Below are 26,865 nucleotides of genomic sequence, written 5' to 3' on the forward strand. Positions count from 1 at the left end.
TTCCTTACATGCTTAACTTTGTTCACATGAGTAAAGTTAAATCACGTGTAAGTGTTTACCGGAATGGGCGTTGACTCCATAGCCTATTATAGTATGTTTCAAGCTATTCTTTGGAAGGAATTGCCATTTAAAGATGAAGTGCCGGGGGAGTAGATATTTTTGTAATTTATGCAAATAAATTTACTCTCAATAAATCTGCCCTAAATTTTTAATTCAAGAGTTTGTTAGTAACCCTGGAGAAGGGTAATTAACATTTTAATGACAATAAAAAACAGTTTCCAGATCATTATGGTTATAATTAAATATATTTTCCATAAATTTATTATGGAGACTGTAAGTAGCATTATCTTCAAATATTTTTTAATTGCACAGTTTTTTTTTTTTCAAGGTTCAGGAGAACAAAGAAAAGGGAAGAAGGGAAAATATATAATATATATGTGTATGTATATACACCCTCACACACGCACACTAAAGAAATGCTTTAGTGCTGCTGGTGGTTCAATAGGCACAATTCCTCATCTGTACCAGAACTGACCCAATGGCTCAGGATGCCACAAGGGAAAATGAAGATCCTGTCCCCATATGGTCTTTGAAGACCCCATGATGTTTTTTTTTATTGCAAGAGTAGGGCTGTCAATTCTAGTATCCTAGACAAATTTGAATTGAGTTAATTACATTCTGCCTCTCTAAATTCTCCTTGTAATTTCAAGTGACAATGTAGTTCACATCCTGTCCTAAACTAATGTGAAATGTTGAGTGACTGTTCTCTTCCACCTGTGAAATGTCTTTTCAGTGGCGGCAAAGTGATTCGCTGTCGTTGCATAGTCTGCAGGAGCTTCCATGACTGCATAATCTGGGTCAGGATTTAGTGCATGATTCCTCGCTCATTAAAGTCAATGGCAAAGCCCCCACTGACTTTAATGGTGCAGTATCAGAATCTAATTGAGACCTTATGTGGAAACTATATTTGGTAGGGAATTTTCCATGAGAATGATTTTCCAATGGAATAATGTTTTCAGTAGTTAATGTTTGATGAATGGGAAGGCTAATGCAAATATTTAGGACAGCCCTTTACGGGGTGAAATATCAAATCTTCTCTACTGTGTGAACAGAGCACATGCCCAATTTTAAGAAAGTGAGTTGTCCCATTGGAGTCATGGCCTATATGATCACTCGAACTTATGGAGATTCTCCATTCACTCCAGGGCTGGCATCTGTCTTTGGAGCAGCCCTGAGCTGGGTCTCTTTTGGCAGATCCGAACATTGTGCATCAGTGATGACCATTACACCCTGTGTGCAATTCTTCTTCTTCTAACAAGATTAGTTATTCCCTTACCTCTGTCACCAGCAAAGTCACTTCATTAGGAACCCAGGGAATGCAAAAGCTTTTGTGTGGGGAAAAGTCATTTTTCTAAAGAATAATTTGTAATGTGAATATCTCATCTCATATGTGTGTCAGACAGTCAAAGTGCTACTCCAGTAAATACCCCACTCTCCTGCTGGAAAGTCACTGTCACTATTATCCCTCTCATTTACTGTGCATGCATCTCAAAGATGCAGATTGAGTCTGTGTAATTGGCTTGTTGTGCTCTTAAAAAGTTCTTTACGCTTGTGCACTGAAAGCTGTGCTACACGTTCAAATGTTTTGACATTAAGTATGAATCAAAAGAACAAGAGTCTGAATTTTCAGCACCTCGATACATAGATGAATATATGGAGAAAGATGAGTTATTTGTTGTTGTTTTGTTTTCAAACAAAAGGAGGCTTTAAGAAAGGCCTGTTATCGTGATCATCTGGGGATAGAGTCATCTGTCCTTCACCTCATACACAATCCTTGCTATTCACCTGGGCCTCTTAATTTAAGATAAATTGTTTTAGGGATGCCACATTATCTGCTTTTTCTTTCAACGGCAAAACCACCACTCCTTCTTGATCTCTTTAGTGACCAGAATTTGAACTGGGGTTGGATCATAACAGAAGCCTTTTGCATACATTCGCCCCCTCACTGTTTAATGAGAGTATTGTCTGCTCTCAGCTGTGTGTATGTGGTGCTCCAATGTAACACAGTGCCCTGGGGAGTTAGTCAGTAGGCGTATGCCTGATTGAGGGCGGTCTCCTGTAATCACTCTTTTATGACTAGAAGTCTGATTTTTCCATCAGGAACTGGGTACCCAGCAAATATTATGGGATTGTGAGGTGTGCAGAGAAAACATGCTGTCCACTGAGGGGTCGAGTGCCTGGTAGTCCAGTGGAGGGCCAGAGGGAGTCCTGGGCATTTTCTACCCAGGACCATGTATGCTGCACATCAACTGCTAGACCCTCTTTGTGGGGCAGAGCTTACTACTCTTTCGAGTCAGTGTCGAGAGGGGATAGACCCCTCCTCCTTGACCTTCCCCATGCCTTCTGGGCTAGGGAGGGGCAGTCTCTGAACTCCCTCAAGCACAGGAAATAAAATTCTGCCCAGCCCTTACATGAGCTGCACCAGAGGGGAAGAAGTTTCTCGTGCCCTACGCCACACTGTGTCCACTTCCATGAGCCGGGCAAACTCTAGATCTGAGACAGGGCGGCGATAAGGAGGACAATGGGGGCATGTTCCCCGCAGTAAAAAGAAACAAGCTGGACTTGTGCCCTCTTTGTTGGATCCCCCAGGAAACAGCCACTCGTGCCACTTATGCAATGTAGCCGTGTCGTGTGTGGTTGGTGGAGAAGAAAGGACTTCTCATCTGTTTTCTGCTCTTTACACAACATATGTAATATGTGGGGACTCCATGGGCACAGGACGGGACAGGACCAAGTTACCAAGTTCACTAATGATACACAATATGCTCTGCCTAGCTACCCTGCTGGTCTGGCAGGATTCTCGTGGCTTCTGGATCACAGATGATGGTGAGGGCCAATATAGGGCTCACAACCTATTTAACGGGATACTGCCCCATTCCTACAGATTCCAGAGCTATCAGTTCATGATCTTTTGTCAGCAGTAAAATTTACACTGTGTTTAGAGAAGGAGGGGGAAAAATCTGTACAAGCCAAAGAAAAATCTCAATTTTTTTTTCTCAAAAAATAAAGCCTTGATTTTTGTTGATTTGGTTCCATGGAAGATATCCTTCTGTTCTTCATCTGAAATGCCAGCTGCAGGCAGTTTGTTAAAGGAAGCTTAGAATTGATGTGATTTAGAGTATGGTAAGAATGAATGACAATGGCTTTGTTATCTTTTTTTAATTTGTATATTTCCCCCGGAACATTTCCCATTAAGTGTAATTTAAAATGAACAGCTAACTCCGATCACTCCAAGTTACAGGTGGTGAGTAAAAGCTGCCCTTAAGACATTTTGATGAAAGCTGGGACGTTTTAGTGGGGTATTGCACAGACTTCACAGATTGAAATCAGGCTGCTGGCTTGAGATGTTTTGCTGGTTTGGGTGTTGAATTTGCTGAAAAAAGATTTTTAGAAGAAATACAAAATCCTGAAGCCTGTACTTACCATTACTCCAGGGCCTTTCTACGTTTCCCCTTTTCTTTTCACAGTAATAAAACAGATAATGTGGGAGCTGGAGCATAAAGACTACACAGAAGATGGGGGTATGGCTCCAGTACTTACACTAAGCTGTTTTTTTAGATTGCAGCTCTTTGGGGCAGAGACCTTCTTTTTCTTGTGTTTGCACAGTACCTAGGACAATGGGATCCTCGTCTGTGACCAAGGCTCCTAAGTGCTACCTCACTACAAATAATAAATGGTGATGATAATAGAAAGTAACCTAGACCCTGATTCTACAGTCTGTTCTGCCTCCACAGAGCCCCATTTATTTCAGTGGGTCTCAGAGTAGGTACAATGATCTGCCCTGTGGGGTAGCTTGCAGGAGCAGGGCTCTAGAGGCAGAAACTATGAATGATAAGGGCTACTGGAAATCTGCAGGAAGTTTTGTTAAATCCTATGAATATTTTTCTCTCTGATTCTTCAGAAAGTGCTGGAGAATCTGCAGAATTTATTCTAAAGCCACTTCACTTCAAACACACACGGAAGCACTAATAAGTTGTATAGTACATTATTTCTATTTTTACTGAATAGCAGTAAACGAAGTGAGACACTTTGCACCCAGCTTTGTCTTTTAAAAATAAAATCTCCCCTCACTTTTCTGAGATCTTCCTCGTTCCTTTTTGAGATCCTTCCCCATGTGATCTTCCATACCACCCAGAGCGTTCCCAGTTACCCTGGATCTCCTCTTTCCTTATCTCCTACTGCCCTATGCTGAAGACTTCATTGCTTCTCCCCAATATAAATATTTGGTATAACTTTAAATTACACTCCTCTTTAAAACATGCAGATTTATGTCCATTGAACATCTTTTCAGGTGAATCCAGCCACACTAGATAAAGAACATTAGCTTGATGTTTTTCACAAAAATGATCGGCAGTGTAAGAGCGAAAACATTTTAAATGTTATCATTAGGTTTCAAAGACCATGTCACAATCAGAGGTATGGTGGAATTCACCTCTGTCTTGGAGCTACTGTTTCAATGTTCTGTTTACAAACTGAGGAAAAAATCAGGAAAATTTTCTTCACATTCACGTGGCCGATGGAGGCTGGTGTCATGGGCAGATTGGAGACGGCAGCTGGCCTTTCCGTACTGAATAAGAGATGATAGGGAAAGCGGCAGTAGATTGCGAAGGGCCTTGGAAGTGAAGGCAAGCCGTCTGTTTGATGTGGTAGAGAAGGGAGAGCCAGTGGAGGGATGCAAAGAGGTGGCTGACAATGTCAAAGTGCACCAGTTTTCTCTTTCCAATTTTCAAAGAGTGACATGACTGCTGTGGTTTCCTGCCAAGACGTCAGAAGTTCCTGCCAAGACGTCCCCATTCGTGTTTGTTTTATATCCCTTTTCTTCAAAGGCCTCCTGCGATCATGATTTTCCTTGCTGTAAAAGACCTGGATGGGGCTTCTTTAAGAGCCCCTCAATATCCCGTAGATAAGGGGTCTCTAGCAAAAAGCAATACCTAATTCTCTCTCTGCAGGTGGTAACAAAAGACAAGGAAAGCAAAAGGCTCAGAGACAGATGAATTTCATCTGTCAAGTATCAAACACAATGTAATCTTTGCGGGATCACCTTTTGCATTATATCCCACCCATCTCATTTGGATTAGCTGGGGTAGAGTCACCTACCATCCTGAGAATGTTCAGTGGCAGGGGTTCATCTCTGGAACATCCTCCCTGAGGGGAAAGTGTGGGGTGCAGGTCCATGACTGGGGCTTCTAGGTGCTGCATAATACAACATCATAATTAATAATACATCTTTATATAACAGACATTCAGTGAAAACATGTACAAGGCGTTTTGGGTGGGATTTTCAGGAGAGCCTAAGGGGGTTAGACACCCAAATCCTGGCCTTTATTATAAAGTACAGAGGGTTAAGTGAAAGCTCATTACAATGGCCTTTGTTATAGCAGGCACAGAGCTTTGTAGTTGGAATGCGTGAAGTGAGTTCAGGCTGAGACCTCTGCTTTCGCTTCTGATCCAAGAAGCCTTCAGAGGTGAAAGTCCAGTGCTCCATCCCACTTTCCCACCATGCTGAGGATTAATGGAGGTGCTGTGAAACATCACAGCGTAGAAACTCATAACAGTGTGGAGAGGGATTTACAGTCAGATGCTGGGAAGAATACAGTAAATCCTTTCTTAATTGACCACTCAAGGACCAACAAAAATTGGTTGCTTATTAGAGATAGGCCCTCTAATAAAAGTGGATTAGAATTGCACTCAGGGATACTTTTTGGCAGTCACATAAGACAGAAGGTTGCTGAACAATGGGGGTGTATTGTACAGATTCCACTGTAATTAAAAGGAAAACGTGAAACACTTTAATGGAGATTAGAATATTAGAAGTTGAAAGCTCAGTATTCCTCTATTACTGATCATCAGTTAGGAATTGCATATGTGTAACAAACCATTGCATTTTAAAAATGGAACAATAAAAAAGCTGCTGTAATTTAAAAGCAGCCAATTTACTAGGAGTACAGTTTGCAGCTCCGTCACTTGCTAATCAGTCTGTTAAACATAACAGCCATTCTTGTCTTGAGGCAGTTAATCATGTTGTGAATGCACTTATCAGCACGTATTAGAAATACAATACAAGACTTTCCGACAGAGGAATGGATGCAATTACTGCAATCAGTATACATTTAGCTACTGTCTTATCATGCTGGGCTTTTTTTTTTTTTTTTCTAACTAGCCCAGCAGAGATGGAAGTTTCTTAGTAAATACAAGTGACGTACTTGATGGGACTGGTAGTAATACCAAAAGGTTGATCATGCTGCTACAAATGAGGTCAGCCGAGGTGTTTGAGATAACCCTGCCGGTATAAATGAGAAAGGGCTGCTGGCAGTGTATTCTTCATCAGGCTTCACAGCTTTGAAATCTGATGACTTTCCGGGTTTATTGCAATGCTCATCTTTTTCCAAACCCTTCTTACCCCCAGCCATTTGACCATCTCAATATCAGAGATGGTGAAGTGTTTGAGTAAGAGGTGGATTAGTTGTTGGTGGGAATCTTAAATTGCTGCCTTTACTAGGCCGAGGATGATTAGAGTGGGTGGATGGGCGCTCTCTTTTTTAGCACTTCCGTAAAACTTACCAAACAAATAAGTTAGAAACAAGAGATTTCAAATTCCCTGATACTCAAAAATCATGGAGGCAAATTGCTTCCAGCATAACCATCCACCGTGATAGGTGTAAGTATAACTCTCCTGAAAGAAAAACTGGGACAACAAAGTCTAAAACTTTCTGCTAATCTGTTTTCCAGAGCTGAGCAATTCGTTTATGGGGGAAAAAATAGATAAAAGACAATATTCTGAAAAGAGATGCATGTAAAGAGGATGATTTTGTGACAGCTGACAGCATTTTTCATAAAGCCTGCTCTAAATGTTAGGACTCTTGATATTTTACATAATTCTTATGGGCAAAGATGAATTTACTGCCAGTGTTTAGAAGAACCTGCCGTTACACGTCAGACGGCTTTCACATGACTTGCTCCATTTTTCTTGACAGCTGGGAATGTATTTTTTTTGGTAATATAATGATTTTTTAATTGTGTCAAAGGAAAACAAAAAAACAGTAACAATTGCAGTGGAATAATTGTAAAGGTAAGTTCAGTATGATGTCCTAGCCATCTTTACATTAATATTTGTTATTAGCTCACTGCTTTTATATTGTAATAAGGCTCCGAGGGGAAAAGGCAGAGAAAAGAGAAACAAGCCAGAGGGAAAAAGGGAGATACAATCCTGTGATTTAGGCTTGGATTCAGGAAGTCTGAAATTAGTGCTTAATGGTACTGGGGCCAGAGCCAATAAATTATCACATAGTATAGAGACCAGTCTATAATTATCTTCAGCACTATTTCACCAGGTCCATCAATAGTGCTTTTCCACACACAGCCATTCTAGAATCACCTGTCAATCAAATAACCAAAAGTAAAGAACAAACATTATCAAATGTGTGGAATTCTTCCTCTCCTTTCTGTGCTCCTCATCCAGGAGTGGCTATTTCAGGTAACCCATTGCATCAGTGTTCTGTCCTGGGGGGTGTTGCTCTTCGATTGGTATTGTAATGTCAGGCGCTTTGCTGTAAATTAGCTCCAATAGAAACAACTCTGGCTGCACCAATGGAAGTCCCTGGTATTTAACTGTGCCTCTTCCTGAAAGCTCTGAGGTCTGGTCCTTCTTATGCAGGTGAGTAACTTAACTCACACGAGTAATCCCACTGAATCCTGCAAAGTGTTGAGCATCGTCAATGCCCATTAACTTCACTGAGAGTTACAAGGCGCCCAGCTCCTTGAGGAGAGGGGAGGGGGACATTTGATCACTTCAGAGGATAAGGCCCCAAGGAGACATTATATATAGAAATGTAGGGTTGGAACAAGGACCTCTAGGGGTCCATCTAGCCCAGCCCCTGTGTTGAGGTAAGACCAAGTATTCTATCATATGGATGAAGGAATGAGAGGGAAGATGGAATGCCACTTCCCCCCTTTCTGTTTCTAATTATGCCTTCTCAATTACCAATGTAATTAACCTTAATTATTACTCCTTTATGAGAATGCCCATCTATTCACAGTTGTGACCCGGTCTCCCAGCAATGCCCCACTGCGTCCCAACAACAGCCAGGGCATTGGAATTCATGTCACATGTTGGGGATGTTATTGTATTGTGAGTGTGACTCAGGAATGATTGCCCTCTGAGAAGGTGACCTAGAGACAATGTTGCATCGGTGACCATTCTCTTGACCTCATTTTCATGCCATTATGAAATAATGGTGGAATAATTTTTGAGAGGGGAAATATTAAATTCCCTCTCTGCTGCTTAGTAGATCAGATGCAATATTTATCTTTGCAGGTCTAGCAGAGTTCAGATTCATTATTTCGTCAAAAATCCAGAGACACTTTCCATAGAGTAACTTACATTGCAAATCTTGGTTATTCTGATACTTTTGGTTGTGCAGTGAGCAATCAGGAACATAAGCTGGTATCAAATAACAAAGAAAGCGTGTGAAACTATAATAAGTAGCTTTATTCTGTCAATATATTGAATGTGGACCCTAATCCACTCCCCTATTTGCTCAGCTGGGTTGAATTAATCTCCTTTATTAGTTAAAATATGGTAAAGCTCAGACACACGTACAGTGTCATTTTCAGGGTTTATTAAGTGTTTTGAAATCAATAGTGGGGAAAAATCAGAATAAAATTGGTTCATAATAATTGGCCTGTAAAGCCAATTTTGTGCGTGCCCTACTTAAACCAAGAGATTTTTGGGGCTGGGGATGGGGGTGGGGTGAGGTAATCTCATTTGTGGTGAAGTTAATGGGTTAAATTTATCCCTGGTCTAACTCCATTGACTATCTTGTTATCACCACCACTTATTTTGTTAGCAGATGTGAACTATCCCTAAGACACACATTTTGGCTATGTCTACACTGGCAAGTTTCTGCGCACCAAGTTATACCATTTTTATTAAAGTGCTGGAATAAAACCGCTGTTGCGTGTCCACACGGTGCTCCTTGTGACGCTGGAGCGCATCCACATTAGCAGCTTTTGTGATGGCAAAGACAGCAGTGCATTGCGGTAGCTATCCCACTGTGCAACTGGCCGCAGGGTGCTTTGGGAAGGGTTTGCAATGCCTCATGGGGCAGGCACAGTGTCACATGATGAAGATTTCCAATCCCATTGTTCCATGGGCATCCTACTAGATTGCCAGCTGCATTTCAACTGAAGGCGGGGAGGGGACAGAGTGTATGACAGGGAGTGTGTGTGTATATGGAGGAGAGGAGATAGACAGCGTGTTTTGGGGGACAGAGAGTGTGTCAGCATGCTGTCATACAAGTTCAGACAGTCCACATTAATGGTTTGCTTTGTGTCCTGGAGCAGATCAGCACAGCATGCAAGGGCAGCTGAGTTCAAAACAATGAACAGAGCAGCCACTTGAGGGATTATGGGACACTTCTGGAGGCCAATTGGTTGCTTTCTGCGCTATAATATGTTTACACTGCCAGTACAGCACTGGAGCCTCTGTGTTGTAAGGCTTCCGAGTCTCGTCGAGGTGGCTTTTTTGCAACGCTGCAACTGAGGAGTTTCTGCGCAGTAAGTGACTCGGCAGTGTGTACACCTCGGCAGTTACACCGCAGAAAGCTGCTCTACTGGGCAATAACTTGCCAGTGTAGACAAGGCCCAACTCTTGCTTTGAGCCATAACAGTAGGTGCAATAGGTTCAAAAGAAGTGATGCCCAGTTCATTAACATTTTTAAAATGTTCAAAACTTGTACAAATCTGAACAAAATGTAGGAGGACAAAAATAATTCTTGGCTGCATTTTTATTTTAATTGGTTCTTTGATTATTTTATCCATGGACTATTGCAGTAGTTTTCACATGGGGCTCCTGGTGATTTCTGTCCACACCTCAGCAAGCAGTTGAAAATCAGGTTGCTTGCTTAATTTTCCAATGTCCTTGCTCTCGGTTATTTACTTGTTTACACTGGCTGCCCATTAAATTGAGGAGTAAGTTCAAGGTGTGGTGAGAGGCTTTTAAAGTCCTCCAGCCCACAGCACTTTTCTCCCTTTGTTCTTGTGTATCTGCTCCAGCACATTGGGTCCATTAGTGTCACAGTCTGCAGCTTGTCACCACATCCTTTTCATTCACAAATTCAACACGCATAGAGCTTGCATCTTTGGATTCCCTCCGGTTGAATTATCTCCCCAAGGAGATCCAGCTGTCAGACTAGATTGTGTCTCTAAATGGCAACCTGCTTGTGAGTAACTTTTTGCTATGTCTGAAAGTGGTGGCTTCATTTAAAAAAAAATAATTGTTTGAAATACCTTGATGGTTCTGAATGACTCTAATACTCAGTATTGCCAACTCCAAGCAGTCAGAAATCATGAGTCAGACTCCCAAAAATTATGAAATTAGCTTAAAGATCACAAGTATCAGAGGGGAAGCCGTGTTAGTCTGGATCTGTAAAAGCAACAAAGAATCCTGTGGCACCTTATAGACTAACAGACGTTTTGCAGCATGAGCTTTCGTGGGTGAATACCCACTTCTTCAGATGCAAGTGGTGGAAATTTCCAGGGGCAGGTTTATATATGCAAGCAAGAAGCAAGCTAGAGATAACGAGGTTAGTTCAATCAGGGAGGATGAGGCCCTGTTCTAGCAGTTGAGGTGTGAAAACCAAGGGAGGAGAAACTGGTTCTGTAATTGGCAAGCCATTCACAGTCTTTGTTTAATCCTGAGCTGATGGTGTCAAATTTGCAGATGAACTGGAGCTCAGCAGTTTCTCTTTGAAGTCTGGTCCTGAAGTTTTTTTTTCTGCAGGATGGCCACCTTAAGATCTGCTATTGTGTGGCCAGGGAGGTTGAAGTGTTCTCCTACAGGTTTTTGCATATTGCCATTCCTAATATCTGATTTGTGTCCATTTATCCTTTTCCTTAGAGACTGTCCAGTTTGGCCGATGTACATAGCAGAGGGGCATTGCTGGCATATGATGGCATATATTACATTGGTGGACGTGCAGGTGAATGAACCGGTGATGGTGTGGCTGATCTGGTTAGGTCCTGTGATGGTGTTGCTGGTGTAGATATGTGGGCAGAGTTGGCATCGAGGTTTGTTGCATGGGTTGGTTCCTGAGCTAGAGTTACTATGGTGCGGTGTGCAGTTACTGGTGAGAATATGCTTCAGGTTGTCAGGTTGTCTGTGGGCGAGGACTGGCCTGCCACCCAAGGCCTGTGAAAGTGTGGGATCATTCTCCAGGATGGGTTGTAGATCCCTGATGATGCGCTGGAGGGGTTTTAGCTGGGGACTGTATGTGATGGCCAGTGGAGTCCTGTTGGTTTCTTTCTTGGGTTTGTCTTGCAGTAGGAGGCTCCTGGGTACACGTCTGGCTCTGTTGATCTGTCTCCTTATTTCCTCGTGCGGGTACTGTAGTTTTGAGAATGCTTGGTGGAGATTTTGTAGGTGTTGGTCTCTGTCTGTGGGGTTAGAGCAGATGCGGTTGTACCTCAGTGCTTGGCTGTAGACAATGGATCTTGTGGTGTGCCCGGGATGGAAGCTGGAGGCATGAAGGTAGGCATAGCGGTCGGTAGGTTTTCGGTATAGGGTGGTGTTAATGTGTCCATCAATTATTTGCACCGTAGATCACAGGATGTTAAAGAAATAATAAATGGAGGATTATTTTTATTTGCCTTCTGAATTTTGAATCTTTAGGGCACTTTCAGGTCTCATTTTTAAGCTTCTTTCTGTAACCCAGAGGGCTAGAAAGAAACTTGTTTAAAAACAATCAAAGCCAAGATTCTTATGTAATCACATGAATCCTGGAGCTGGGGCCAAGTATCGCAAGACCCTGCAACGGTGTATCCTGGAAATTAGACTAGTGTGACTTTGCTTAGTTATACATATAGATGAGCTCGTATCTGACACTACAAGACCTTACAATTGTAAATGGTTTGAGTCATGTGCATTAGCTTTCTTTTTTCAGTCTCAGGTCTGTAGTTTGTAACAGAAGGTCATGGTGCTCTGAGGGTGAAATATACCAAGCAGTTTATGGGCCACGGAACGTTCTGCATGCAGTGGTGCAATATATGGCAGATCTGGACTATACAAAGGCTCCATGTTAGCCAGCACAGTATGGTTTTGGAGAAGTGTGCACTGGGAGAGGAGTAAGGGTGGAGTGTATATGTGTTCCTCTGTGCACACCTGGTGGCTAACTCCTACATATGGATCCATGGAGGAGCAGATTGGGGATGGATTCCTTTCTCGCCAAGCCCTGCATAAATTCTTCACAACAAAGCTCATTTCCTTGACCGTTGTGTGGGTAGGTGAATCATCCTCGGTGAGATTCCTTCTTATTTCAATATATAGAGCAAATTGTTCTTACAGTGCTGGTACTGCTGTCACATCATAGACAGACCCAGAGGCTGCCACCTGACTTCGCAGTGTGTCTCTAGAGACTGGAATTGTAACGGTTGGCTTCTATTTCCTGGTTCTGGCATTGATTTGCTAGTTGACTATAAAGTCACTTAGGGCCTGATCTTATTCTCTTTGAAGTCAGTTCGAATGTTTTCTGCTATCGACTTCATTGGCAGAATGGCTGGGTCATTACATCTCCCAGTGCCTCAGTTTACCCATCTGCAACATTGGTAGGGCAATACTGGGGCATGAGGAAACTTTTCTTCTTCTTCTTCTTTTATTTATTTATGGTTTATAAAGTGCTTTAAGATCCTTTAAGGAGAAATGCTCTTTATAGGCATGGTTTTATATCATCTAATACAGCTGAAATATTTTTGAACGGTAAATCATCTGTAGATTAAAACTCAGCCACTGCAGATACGCACGCAGTAGATGTTTGATGGCATATTTTACAGGCTCTGCACATATATTTGAAAATATACTATGTTACGATGATCTGAAAATGTTTAAGGATTTCTGACCAGGTAAAGGAAAATTACAAATAAGCTGATAAAGCAAGGGCTGTTTTGGCTTCAATGATTATTAACCATTTAAAGTCCAGCAAAATTTCTCCTTATAAATACTTTTCTCCCCCTTTAATCAAAAATAGTTGCTTTTATTCAGCATCAGCAAACCCTGACTTCTGCTTCTGTCTAATTGAATGTGTTTGTTAAAATCCCCAGTATGGAGCTTTCTCATGGTGATAAGCGTTCTATTTTAAGAAATATGCAGTACAACAATAAAAAGCTTCTAAGTGGTAGTCAGAAAAATATTCTGGTTTAATTGAAATGTTCTCGTAAACTTAAAGAGCCTCCATGAAGCTTGAGCTGGGGAAAACTGAAACGGAATGGAGCTGTAGTGTAAATGGGTGCATTGCTCTCAATGGAGCTGCACCCAATTTCACCAGAATTGACTTCGATCCGTTAAATCCTATTTAGTAAAGGCTTGCTGAAATAGTGTCCACGGCCTCTTTTAGTAGAAGGGTTTCCTGCATGCTGTCACAAAGATAGAGGCAAATAAAGATAATTGTCTTGGTTGTCTCTGGAGTTGTCATGATGATGTGGATAAAATCAAATAAACGGGATGTTATTGCAAGTGTTAGTGTGAGGCACAGTGGTGAATTGGCAGTGAAGAAAGCCGAGGAGCTTAAAATGTTTGCTCATTATCTAGATTTATTGTTTTCGGAGGGGAAATGTTGGCTAAGCAAAAATAACATGGGTAATGTCTGGTCTTGATGGTGTGCTTTGAACAAAAATAGCTGTTTTGTTATTGGGCTATAAGAAATTGCTGTGTCAATCCATACGTTATCACCAGATCATGCTGCTTGGATTCATCCTGCAATCTTTGCACACTCAAAGCAGCGATGGAAGTCCTGAGGTTTGGAATCAGGGGGTAGCAGTCTAGTCTGTATCCACAGATACAAATTTAGCACCATTAATTTGGGCTTGAATAGGGACTGGGAGTGGCTGGCTCATTACAAAAGCAGCTTTGCCTCTCCTGGAATTGACACCTCCTCATCTATTATTGGGAGTGAACTACATCCACCCTGATCGAATTGGCCCTGTCAGCACTGGTTCTCCACTTGTGAGGTAACTCCCTTCTCTTCATGAGTCATTATATAATGCCTGCATCTGTAACTTTCACTCCATGCATCTGAAGAAGTGAGGTTTTTTACCCACGAAAGCTTATGCCCAAATAAATCTGTTAGTCTTGAAGGTGTCACCGGACTCCTTGTTGTTTCTGAGGTTTAGAGTGTGCAAAAAAAATCAGGATCAGGTACCATGAGAGCATCTGAGGACCAGTGATTGATTGCAATGTAAACTGGAAAACTGAAGTATGGTACCTACCCTGTCTCTGCTAGGTAACAGGGCACAAGACACACCGAGGGCATTGTAGCTGTCTCCCAGTCCCAAAAGAATCATGTCATTCCCCAAAATGTCATTCCCCTAAAAGCCTGGGATAAGTTTCTGAAAGATAATTAAACAGCCACTTCAGTCAATAACCTCCTCTTTTGAAAGTTATGCAACATGTTTTTGTTAAACATACCCAGTGTTCACATTTCAGAAAGTGGCACTTTATGAAGTTCAACCTGCAGGATAATGTGGAAATCCTCCTCTTGGCTCAAAAAAATTAGGAGATTTTTCTTTGAGATTTCCATGTATATGTAATGGTGACAGGCCCTCGGTGTCGGCATCGAACGAGAGACCTCTGGAGCATAGTGCATGAGCCTCTATCATGTGAACTAAAAGCCATCTAGCTGTTATCAGACTCATTTGATCTCTCTTGTTTTTAGTGGTCTCCATGCCACTAGATGAGACAGAAACCACACGCAGGTGGTGTGTGGGTTACATATGCACTGAAGACGGGGGGAATATGCTGAGGGCCTGATTTTCCTCCATTAGAAACTATTGGGATCCAAATGTCTTCAGTGGGAGAAGGATTTTTTACAGAGATGCTGATGACCAACTGCAGCTGTGATTGACTTTAGCTGGAGTTTTGGATGCTCAGTGTTTCCAAACAGCTGTTGAAATATGGGGCCTGATCCTGTATCTTTTGTCTCTTGATCAACTCATACATATGCAAGAAGTCCCACGGCGATCAAAGGAGTAAGGCTTGGACTACTGGCATGTTCTGAACCTTACTTGTCTCAGGTCCTACTCCTGTTCACGTTGAATTCAATGGGAATTTGACATTGACTTCAGGGGGAGCAGGAGTAGGTCTTTATTAACTTTAAAATGATCCAAAATATTCTCAAACAAAATGACATCAAAGACATTTATTATTATTAACTAGTTCACACTCTTTTTTTCTCACGATTTCCCACTGCTGTGTGTGTGTCTCATAAACATATTGTCATTTACTGAAAACATTATGTCATGAATTAATGAAAAATCATGATTTGTTCTTAAAAGCCAACACCACTAACGTAACTTTTTGGTTTTTATGAAAACTGAATTGTTGATGGAATTTGATAACAAACTCTCAGAAATCTAGTGATGCACCTAACCTAGCTGCATTTCAGCACTTGCTCTGCTATCATCTTCCACAGTGATTGTGAATATTTCATTCTTTACAAAAAGCAGACACCAGCCTCTTCAGGTATGTTAGCAATCTAGATCTTTGTTAAAAGAATCTTAGTCTGATCGCTCTGCCTTCTTTTGTTTATAAAAGGTAACTACTAAGTAGTCAGATTTCAACTATCATTATGACATAAATCATAGGATGATATTGATCCAGTATTTAGATTGCTAATGCTATAATTCCTGTGTTCCACTTAGAGAAATGTTAAATATAATGTGAATCCAGTCATATTTCAATAACAATAAGTGATTTTCTAATGCAGGGGTTCTCAAACCAGGGGTCAGGACGCCTCAGGGGGTCACAAGGTTATTACATGGGGGGTTGTGAGCTGTCAGCCTGCACCCCAAACCCCACTTTGCATCCAGCATTTATAATGGTGTTAAATATATTAAAAAAGTGTTTTTAATTTATAAGGGGGGGTTGCACTCAGAGGCTTGCTATGTGAAAGGGGTCACCAGTACAAAAGTTTGAGAACCACTGTTCTACTGCTTATTAATACCTTTGCATTTGAGTTGTAGTACATTTTCAAAGAAACCTATATGTTTGCTAAATGAGTCCATGCAATTCATGTATTAATAATATTGATCTAATATTGTAGTGAATATACAGAGCCAAAACCTGCCATCAGTTTTTAAGATAGAGATTTTAAAAGGTATCTTTACTGCCACTTGTATAGGTTAAGGTAAAAGAGAAGTGTGTGTGTGTGTGTGTGTGTGTGTGTGTGTGTTTGGAAAAAAAAAGTATCATGACAGTCCATTGTTTTTTGGTAAAGAAGGTCAATAGAGGTAACAATTAGTCTATATATCAGGCTGGAATTCAGAAGAACCTAAGTGACTTAATAGCACAAATACTACGGACTTGCAGTAGAACTCATGCTCTTAAGGCACTTGGGTGGGATTTTCAATAGCACCAATAGTCTCTATCTAGAGTCGTAGTCCGGGATTTGTCCCACTGGAAGACCATTCTTGACTGGAGACATCCATTGTCTCAAGGTGGGCAAATGCTCTTTACTGCGTTAATAGAACTCAGTTTTAGAACTGAGTTTTAGAAGGAAATATATAAAGCTTCAGCCCTGCAAGTGATATCGCGTAGGAAGACAGCTGCCTCTCCATTGCTGTATCTTCATGGAGGTCCATGAAAGTCAGCAGGGCTCTGCTTGGGTACGTCGATTTGCCTGTGCAATGTGAGGTGCAGGATTGGGGCCAAAAATGTTATTCTGGAATTTAACCAGATTGTGTTGTCCAAATTAATTGCCATTAAATATATTTCTGTATCTAATGAAAATTGCATTTGGAATGTTTTTGGCATTGGTTTCTAAATCATATCCAAGAAACCATATGTTCCAGGACAGGACCACAGAGTTACACAAACCTCCTAATGATTTTGAAGTGCATGGAGCAATGACAAGTCAGAAAATGGCCCACAGCCACTTTCTGTTGGAGATTTGGCTGAATCCATTAAATACATTTGAGGTGAGACATTTTGGGAAGCTGTGTAAAATCATCAAAATCTTGAGGGATTCTTCATCTGTTCAGGGAAAGAGATATTGTGACAGTGTAATTACAATAGAATATAGGATTATAAGACAGTGTTTTGATGAACAAGGCCTCCTTACTTCAGGCCGTGTGAAGAAATAAAACTGAGCCATGCTTCCTTTTTCTCCTCTCCAGAAAGAAAAATGTCTAATGAATGTCTCATGTCTGAAACGCTGGGCTGGATTCATCAAAGGGAGTTAGTAATTACCAAATTGAGAGAATCATGAAGCGCTTTTCTAAATTTGAAAGGCTCATCAAGAATAGATCAGGAGCAGGCAAAATTAATAGTTATGAACTCATTTCCATAGAAATGGACTTATTAGCAAGCATGCCAGCTGCCTAAAATTATAAGGTCTTTTCCTCCTGCTTGCAGGAAACAATCTTTTTTTTTTTTTAAATAAAAGTAAGTTAGACTTTATTTTTTATTGCTCCTCTAAACTGGGTTTGGCAAAGTTCTTGCAAGATGGCAGAAGCTTTGACTAAACAATAAAAATGGAGGAGAAAGAAGATGAAGGAAGGGGGAGAAGACAAGAAACGTACAACCCTTGGATTCCATGAGTACCTCTCTGCTGCAAACTTGTTTAGACAAAGATGGAATGGGCTGCAAGAAACAGTTGCCAGGTCTTTTTAGGACAGAGTTTGATTTAATAGGATTTAATGGCTGATAACACTATGAGTTACGCGCTTCTCCTTTGCTGGTAGAATTTCCACTTTCATGGCATTTTATCTTTGCTGGACACCTAAAGAACATCAGTGACCCAGAAGATGTGAGAGCCAACTTCTCAGTGTTGGTCACAAAGTACAGAGTAGGCCAAGGAGAAACTGAAGATTTGCCATGACAGGACAGAACTTATTTAAAAAGAAAAGATGGAACAGAATGGCATGTAGATAATCCCCACTACTGAAGGTGGGAACTTTAAGACAGAGTATCATGGTTGGTAAACAGAGGTTGATGAAGTTTGAAGAAAGTAATTATCAGGGATTGATTCTGATTTATTTGAGATTTTACTCCAGCCTACCTCCAGTTGCTTCAGCGGAGTTTACTCCTGATTTGCTCCAGTGTAAATGAGAGCTGTACCAGGTCTTTAGTGCCTTAGATTTAAGAATGTCAATGTTCCTGGATTAACTACTGAGAGGCCTGCTATTATTGAGAACAGTTAATACATTGCCTTATGTATCAATACGCATTACGTGTCAGTCTTCCTGCTATTGGAAACCCAAGGATCTATAGACGAGGGATAGAACAAGGCCTGTAGAGACAGAAGGGAGGCTATGAACTGAGGAAGAAAGAAATTGACTTTTAAAGCTTTATCATTTGTTCGCAATAGCTGTAACCCGGGAAGAGATCTGGAACGAAGTCTGTGGACCGATCGTACGCCTCTCCGTGGGAGACTCTGTGTCCCAGATACTATAGCACTTGGCATTGCTCTGAGGGCTAGATCTTTGTTTTGAAGAGTGAAAAAGAGAGACCATAGTTTTGGAGAAAATTCATTGACCTGCTGTTCAGAAAGTAATTTGTAGGACTGCCGACGAATAAAGTAGTGCAGGGGCTTGAATGCCATTTTGTGAAAGCTGTGTACTTCGTGGAGGAACTCTCTAAATGAAACCTAATTAGAACACAATGAATCTGACACATAAGTACAGCTCTTTTAGCAGTCTTCCAAAAAAAAGAAAAAAAAAAGAAAAAAGCTGGTGCCCTGATCTGAACTGTTGACATCTTACAATACATTTAAATTACTTCAGAAACAAAGCAGGAAGCATTTGGCTAGCAATGTTTTTTTCATTTAAGTAATGGCAGAGAATTTTCCTGGCAAACTGGATTCCACCAGCATCCATTTTTCCCGTTTTGTAGTTTCAGATTATTCATTACAAGTCAGAGACTGTGTGTGTGTGTGTTTTTGTGTTAACGGGTCAGGAATTTTTTGACACCAGGTTTCTTCACAGAAAATGCCAAGCTGTTGAAACTTTTCACGGAAATTGTATCTGTTTTGACGAAGTTTCATTGGGAAAGTTGCTCAGTTTGAAGATGGGATTTCTGGTTAAAATCAGAGAGTGAGACCTCAGAATAGCCAGTGGTCTGTTGGTTAGGGTTCAGGAGACTCAGGTTCAAGTCTTTTCTCTAAATTAGGTAGAGCAGAGATTGGAACCTGCTTCTCCCCTATCACACATGAGTGCGCTGACCACTGAGATAGTGGCTGTCCTGGGCTCAGGGCCCTCACTGAAATTTTTCATGAAATGGAATTCTTGATTTCCTGCCAATCCTAGTGAGTGTATCTGATGTTCTCCTTTTGTATTCTATGTTGGAATTTAAATCTGATTTCAAGCAATTGGAGTATACAGAGGCATCTATTTTTAAATGAAAGTTATGGTATACATAGAAGAACTTTGCCTGCTTACAGAGGCAGCGGCCATTTTCCTCTCTGACAGTCTCTGCAGTCTGTTATATATAGGCTTGAAAGGATTAGATTTTTATCGGTAAATGTTGGTAAATATTGATTTCACAGTTCACACACAAGCCGACGAAAAAAATGTTTCCATTGACGATGATAGAAAACTACAGATAGGCAAAATAAGAAAAGTGCTGCTTGAGAACTTATTGGAGTTTGATTTAAGAATATTTATATATCTGTATTTTTTTATTTGATGTTTGCAATTTATTTTAGCAGTTATAAAGCTTTAACTTTCTGAATGTCAGTGTCTACTGTTGTTAAATCATTTTATGATGCCCCCATGATTTCCTGTCAATCTGAAAATTTAAATTGATAAAAATAGAAAAAATACTTAAAATAAACATAGAGATCATCTGTCAAAATTACAAAAAAATAAAAATGTAATTTTGCCAAGTCTAGCTGTATACAGAACACACACACTCTGTTCTCATCTAGAATCACAAATATGTAGGACTGGAAGGGACCTCAAGAAGTCAAGTCCATCACCCATGTGCTGAGGCAGGGCTGGGTAAACCTAGATGACCATGGAGACTTGTTCATTCTTGATGTTGTCTTTAACATAACATTGGCCATTTAGACTGTAAGTGTATAGGTTTTTCTCTGGATACAGAAAAACATAAGAAGAGGATAATAGAGTTGTGGAGTGAGCACAAAACAACTGTCAGCATGATGACATAACATTGTTCTTTTAGCTCAGTTTTTGACTGTGCCTATAGCACACTGAAATGCTACCTAATCTTACTAATTACTTTACAGATGAATCCTAACCAGAATCATAGGTCCAAAGAGTTTTTAAGAATTCTGAACCCACTTCTGAATTTTTTTTTCAGTTGGTCCCTCTTGATGTAATGGGTGAACCAAAACTCCAGATCCAGACACACCCGAAGGATTCAAAATTTGAATCTAGAATTTGTATCTAGGGCTGATCTCTAAATTTAATTTATGACTTATGTGTTCGGTTTGTGACTAAGTGAAACAAATAGTTAGAAGTAATGAGCAGGGGCCCGTACTGTTGAATTTTCCATTATGCTGACAATATTTTTCTGCAGAAATTGAGAAGTCTCTAATTATATCCCTGACTTTGTATAGTATAATTTGTCTTCGGCATCTTGTTGGTAGCCTGGTTGGTCACCCAGGCGATGCATTAATAGCTTCTAGCCTTGCCTGCGGGTAGAGAAGATAAATGAACATTAAGGTCTCTGCACTGCACTTTCACTTCAGCAGTATAAGAAAGTTAAACCCATGCATGGATAGACCTTTCTGCAGTATTACTGTAGACTACTTTAGAGGACTCAAGCATTTGGGGCAAAAATAATCTTTTAAAAGTAGTAGTGCAGTAGTGGGAGTAAGAGCCAGGCTTTGCAAGGGAGGTAGTGTTTCCCAGTAGATAGATCATTCAACTTGGCTTTAGGAGACCTAGGTTCCATTCCTGTCTTGGTTACTGATCTGTTGTGTGGCTGTGGGCATGTCCTTGTGCCTAAGACCTTGTCTACACTACCGAGGGAGATCGATCTAAGTTATGCAACTTCAGCTACATGAATAACGTAGCTGAAGTTGACGTACTTAGATCTGCTTACCGTGAGGACCACACTACGCTATGTTGAAGGGAGATGCTCTTCCATTGACTCCCCTTGCACTTCTCATTCAGGTGGAGTACAGGAGTTGACGGGATAGTGATCTGTGGTCGATTTAGCGGGTCTTCACTAGACCCACTAAATCGACTGCTGATGCATCGATCACCACGTGTGGATCCCCCGATAAGTGTGGACAAGCCATAAGTGTCATTCTTAATAAAAGAAACAGAAGTAATTCACAAACAGAGCTTGAATGTTTTGCATTTACATCCACTTTTAAACTTTTATTCCCAGATGACCAAAATAAAATAATCTTCATACAGTTACAAGTGTGCATCAGCAACAAGCAGTATATTTTCATGAACTGAAAATAAGGATAATGTAACCTCATGTTTTTGTCATGCATAATTAGCACAAATCCATTTTTTGCATGGAGATAAAGGCAAGTTCATGTTCGAATGAGAAAAAAGAGAAGCTGAGAGCTCATTTCTGGTGCAACATGAGGAATGACCAAACATTCAGAACGTCAGTATTTGCAACAACAACATGATATTGGTACTTGAATAAACAATTTAGCAACGTCTGTGCTGTATGGTGTCCGGGCCTTATATTAGAGGTTCATTGAGATTACTTAGAACTAATGTCTGAGTTTAATGGGAAACATGCTTCCTTTTCAGAAAGCTAAAAGATAGATTGTCAGCTCATCTATAAAGTATAGCCATTGCCCACTGGATTGTTTGATTTAGTCTTTTATCAACTTTTGTGGCCTATGGGTTAGCCTACTGGTCCTCAAACTGTGGGTCAGGATCTCAAAGTGGGTCGTGACCCCTTTTTAATGGGGTCACCAGGGCTGGCATTACACTTGCTGGGACTTGGGGCTGAAGCCAAAGTCTGAGCCCCACTGCCCAGGACTGAAGTCCTCCAGCTTTGGCATCCCCCAGGGCAGCAGGGCATGTCATGTGATGAAACCTCCAGGAATACATCCAACCAAAATTGGCAGCTCTAACATCAGCAGAAACTTAACCGCAGTATTGCTATAGAAGCAGCAAAGAATCCTGTGGCACCTTATAGACTAACAGAAGTTTTGCAGCATGAGCTTTCGTGGGTGAATACCCACTTCTTCGGATGCAAGAAGAAGAAGTGGGTATTCACCCATGAAAGCTCATGCTGCAAAACGTCTGTTACTCTATAAGGTGCCACAGAATTCTTTGCTGCTTCTACAGAGCCAGACTAACACGGCTACCCCTCTGATACTTGAGTATTGCTATAGTAACTAATTGACATGTATCCTAATATATTTGAAATAATTAATATACTAAGGTACAGAATAAGGACACCCCAATGTTTTTAAAATGAAGAAGTGAGTTATGGGCAAAGGAGGCTGGACATTCTTATGAATATTCATAGCAGCCATTTATGGCTAACCACGGCCTAGAGTCTAGACCATTGAGACCTCAACCACTGGAATCGCTTGGCAGGCAAGATATAGGATTGGACTCTTGTGGACCACCACCTGTTTTTCTACCCTGGGTCTACACAAGGATTGTGTGAGTGTGCGTATGACATGGTGCTGGACGTAAAATTAATATTGCATTACTGTTACTTTCTGGTTTGGATCGGAACAGGTGTGTGTTTACTAATTGTGTCAATACAACTATTAAAAAGTCAAAAGCTCTTTCCTAAGTGAGTGTTGCAATTGTGCACGTTGGGGTTACCAATTAAACCGTAACTGATTTCCAACTCTCTGGATTCTTGGAACTGAAGCTTGTCAAACCTAGGGTGTTAATTTGTCAGTTGGAGATTTTTAAATAATGAATACACAATCAATAGATCAGGCAACATTTCCTGAAGTCTGCATGTTGAATTTGATAATTCTCCTATTGGAAAGAAAAAAAAAAACCTGTTGCAATTTATTTTGTTCTTGACATTTCGCTGATGCTTCATTTTAAATTGCACTTAATGTGCATTTTGTTTTCCAGAGCAAACATCTCCTTCTATGAGATCTTGCAGATGGACTTTGAAATTGACAATAGCAGTAGCCTGGCAGGAGCTCAGCAAATTACCTGGCAGGTGGAATACCCCAGAGAAGACTTGATGAGTGAACTGGTGGTCTCAGAGATCTTTGTCAGCCAAACAACATTTGCAGGAATTGTTCCTCTTGCAATGGTAAGAAACTGCTTCTTTGTTTTTCAAATGCTTCTTTTGATTCCTTTTAGTATTCAAGGAAACATGAACCATTTTTTTAATTTGCTACTTCCTATGCATCTGCTGAAAATGGTTTAAGTGCAAAAACTACATTCCAATAATATTTTATTTACCTGATATACCATAATGGCTCCTTGGAAACCATTAGAGTCTATTGTGCAAATTCTTTTCTGTTTGTGGATTATTGGCCTGGTACATAGTAACAGCTCCTCTGGAGCTGTTGTCTTCTGTTGTGTTAATGTGACTGCCATGCACGCTCACTAAGGCTAAATGCTACAATTAGTTATGACATTTTCATTTAAATAAATTAGCCCACATGTGTAGAAAACTTCATTTCTAAGCCAGACAACTGGGCCATATTTTGCTTTGCTTTTCCCCAAAGCACTCAAATGCACTAGACTAAATCACCAACTAGCGGGCTGCAAAATGTCAATTTAATAAAAAACTCATTTTGAGTTATACAGTGGGGACACAAAATCATTTCTAAAGACTTAGATTTTTCGATTTAGAGAGAGGCCCTGTTTGCAAAGCAGGGTGTAATATGTGTGGTCAAAAAAACCTAACCCCCACTTTTTTCATGTAAGAGGCTTCTTGTGTATTGAAATGCAGCTTGGTATAGGGACCTTGGGTGTGACTGTGGGACCTCTGTTTCTAAAACTTTGTGCTGGTGCAAATCAACTGCATTTAAATGTGGTTACACTAGTGTAAAGCAGGTGTAACATAATGGTGAATTAGGCCCTGTCTGCAGAACTTCCTTTGAAAAATTGGCCTAAAGAGCTTATGAAGGACTAATTCTTTTTCCAGCTTAATTTGGTTAAAAAAAACCCCTCGGTTTTAGACTGAGGACCTGGATGATACATTTCAATCTACTGATAAATTTTAAAGACTCTCTTCCCCCCCACCCTCCGCTCACAGTCCTGAGAAAGGAAGCTAATTTTTATTTTCTTGCTCCTCTACCACCGAATCAACAAAAATCCAAACATCCCTCTCCACAAACATTCCTGTCCTGCTGGAAGAGAAGCAAAGGAGGAGACCAGTAAATACAGACAAGGAGACTGATCAAAACTAAAATTAACTCGATGTGACATTGTCAATTATTAGTGATGATTTAGGTTGTAATACTAATGTATAGTGAGGGATAAACAATACCACTGTTACACAACACACGTTGTTTGAAATGGCTCAGAAGGTATTTACGCGACTAAGAGTGCCACTGGTATATAGTAGAGTTGGGTTCAAATCAGCAGCCCACTGCTGAACTCTCAAAGGTTTGGATCGGAATTTTGCAGTTGGCCCTGCTTTCTCTATAATGCCCCCCCCCCCTCTCTAATTGCTGAATCGGCCGCTGGTGCCTATTTCTAACCCCAGATCTCTGAATGTTAGGCAGAAGGTTTGTAGTCCTGATCTAGAGATGCATCTTAATTTTGCTGCTCATTTATTTTCACCTCTTATTTTACAGCATGATGGGGAAAAAAATTGAAGTTTAAATATATATTTTTCTCTCCTTTTGAGACATCCCAATGTTTCTTCACATGGCCATAGTCCTTGGTGATGTTTTTCATCAGTAATTCAGCTATCTCCCTCTGATTGCAGCTTCCTTGCCTGTCTGGCCCCAGGCTAACAGAAGAGTCTGAGATAGCAGTAGCAAGAACAACAGGTTTTATTTGCATTCCTTCCCCTCATATTTGCTAATTTATGGTGCTGCTTCACTTCACTTCAAGACAGGCTCCAGCCTGTGTTGCCGAATTGGGAACAAAAGCCAATGTACCATGCACTATCATGTTCTGTTCAGTGAAACCAGGTGTTAAGGAAAGTTCTTGAAATAAGAAAATATATTTTAATGTTCTTTTTGAGGGGTTCCTCAACTCCTTCCATCACTAATAAGTCAATTTTATTGTAATTTTTTCCTACTATTTCCGGAATGACACAGAATCTGTAAATAAATATCATCTCATGTATTTTTGTCCCTTAGAAGAACACTATAAAGGTGTAACAAAATGCAGTAGGTTTTAAACTCCTCATTTCTACGTTGAATGTAAGTTACTTGGGGGTCCCTTTACTTTCTTGACTGTTCTAATTTGTCAATACAAAACGTAGAACCCAATGCAAGCTCATTGGTGTGAGAGAAGTTGCATGAATGTGAAAAGAGGTTTTGATCCTTAGTTTGTGGGATCAAGTATTTTGATGACCTCAAAATCCCCTGGCCAGTGAAAGATAATTAAGTCTTTGTAGTTTCCTGTACAAATTCGCTTTGTGTATAAATTGGACCATCGGCACTGTGTAAAGCTAAACTGTATACTGAAAAATGTCTTGTCAGGAAATGTTTTGCAGGTGGCTACAGTTATAATTCGCTGAACACTGGAACTCCATCTCTGGTTTACATTGTTTAAGACCTCTGTATATTTGCTGAGGGAAAACTAAACAAAACAAAACCAGACTGTGAAATTGTGCAGAGCATCAGGGGCCCTTCTTAATAAAGACCTAAACTGAAGTTAAATTCCTAGATCTTTCTGTTGGTCAGGATAAATAAGCCTCATGCTCATGCCAGAACAGACAGGGTTTCTCTTACGCATGGTTCAGTATCTCACTATTGTTTTCTGCTGCTGCTAGGGCCAATCATAAGTACATCTGTAACTTTTTCATGGCTTTCCTTGAATACAAAATAAAAAGAGCAAGGCCCCTCTGTGATTAACATCCCCTCATTGCATGATTGTCAGGACCAGGATGTGGGTAGACTGACCTGGTGGTTAGAACCAGAGCCCAACCTATTGGTTTGAGAAAGGGACAGGAGCCAGATCTGGAATAAGGAACCAGGAATCAAGCCAAGGGTCAGAGCTAGAGCCAGAAATCAGTAGCTGGAACCAGAAGCCAGGCAAGAGAGCAGGGCAGGGTGGAATGGAGCAGGACAAGGCTGGAGAGGCTGGATAAAAGGCAGAAGCAAGGCTGGGTACAGGGGCACTTGCAGATTTGCTGCTGCTGCCGCTGAGCTTAAGTGCAGACCTGTTGGCTCCTTTCAACAGTCAGGTGGGCTGGCCACTTGGGCAGGCTGGGCAAAAAGGCGATTCCACTGCAGTCCATTTTGGCTTATTAGTCCGCCTGAAGGCTGAACCATCTAACCCCAGGCTCAGCTGAGGAAATTCAACCCCATGGGTTCTGAGAATGATGGTGGCAGTGTTAGTGGTCGGGATCGTTTTCCATTACCTAACTTATTTTTCTTCTAGATAAAGTAGGTGTGGTAGGTCTCATGCTAGCGTTCGTGTAATAGTCTGATAAAAAGAGCCAATTGCTTGCTTCGGTGGGGTTTACGAATAATCTCTCATGAAATCTTATGTTTTAACATGCACATTTGGGAGGAAGTTTAAGAGATTAGATTTTTGTGTGTTTGTGAAAAGATACAGTTGATTTCTGCATATTATGCAGCAAAATAGGGCTCCATATCAGCAGACAGTCCTGCTGTATTGTGCTGCATGCTCCTGGCTGCAAAGAATACTAGTCCCTTGGTTTAAAATCAGTGGTGCATTAATGAGCAGTGCTTTGAGATCCCTAACAGA

At 40.8% G+C, this 26,865-nt stretch overlaps 1 protein-coding gene across 4 annotated transcripts in view; it reads left to right on the top strand.

Moving 5' to 3' along the window:
• TMEM132B (transmembrane protein 132B) overlaps positions 1–26,865 on the top strand; it is a 341,030-nt gene that overhangs the window by 213,541 nt on the left and 100,624 nt on the right. For all 4 annotated transcript variants that reach the window (XM_039505631.1, XM_039505630.1, XM_039505632.1 and 1 more), the window contains one exon: positions 23,089–23,275. In XM_039505631.1, coding sequence (XP_039361565.1) covers positions 23,089–23,275 — 187 coding nt within the window. The remainder of the gene's footprint in view (positions 1–23,088; positions 23,276–26,865) is intronic.

The sequence above is a fragment of the Mauremys reevesii genome, linkage group 18 (assembly GCF_016161935.1).
Source record: "Mauremys reevesii isolate NIE-2019 linkage group 18, ASM1616193v1, whole genome shotgun sequence".
In the NCBI taxonomy this organism is placed as follows: domain Eukaryota; kingdom Metazoa; phylum Chordata; order Testudines; family Geoemydidae; genus Mauremys; species Mauremys reevesii.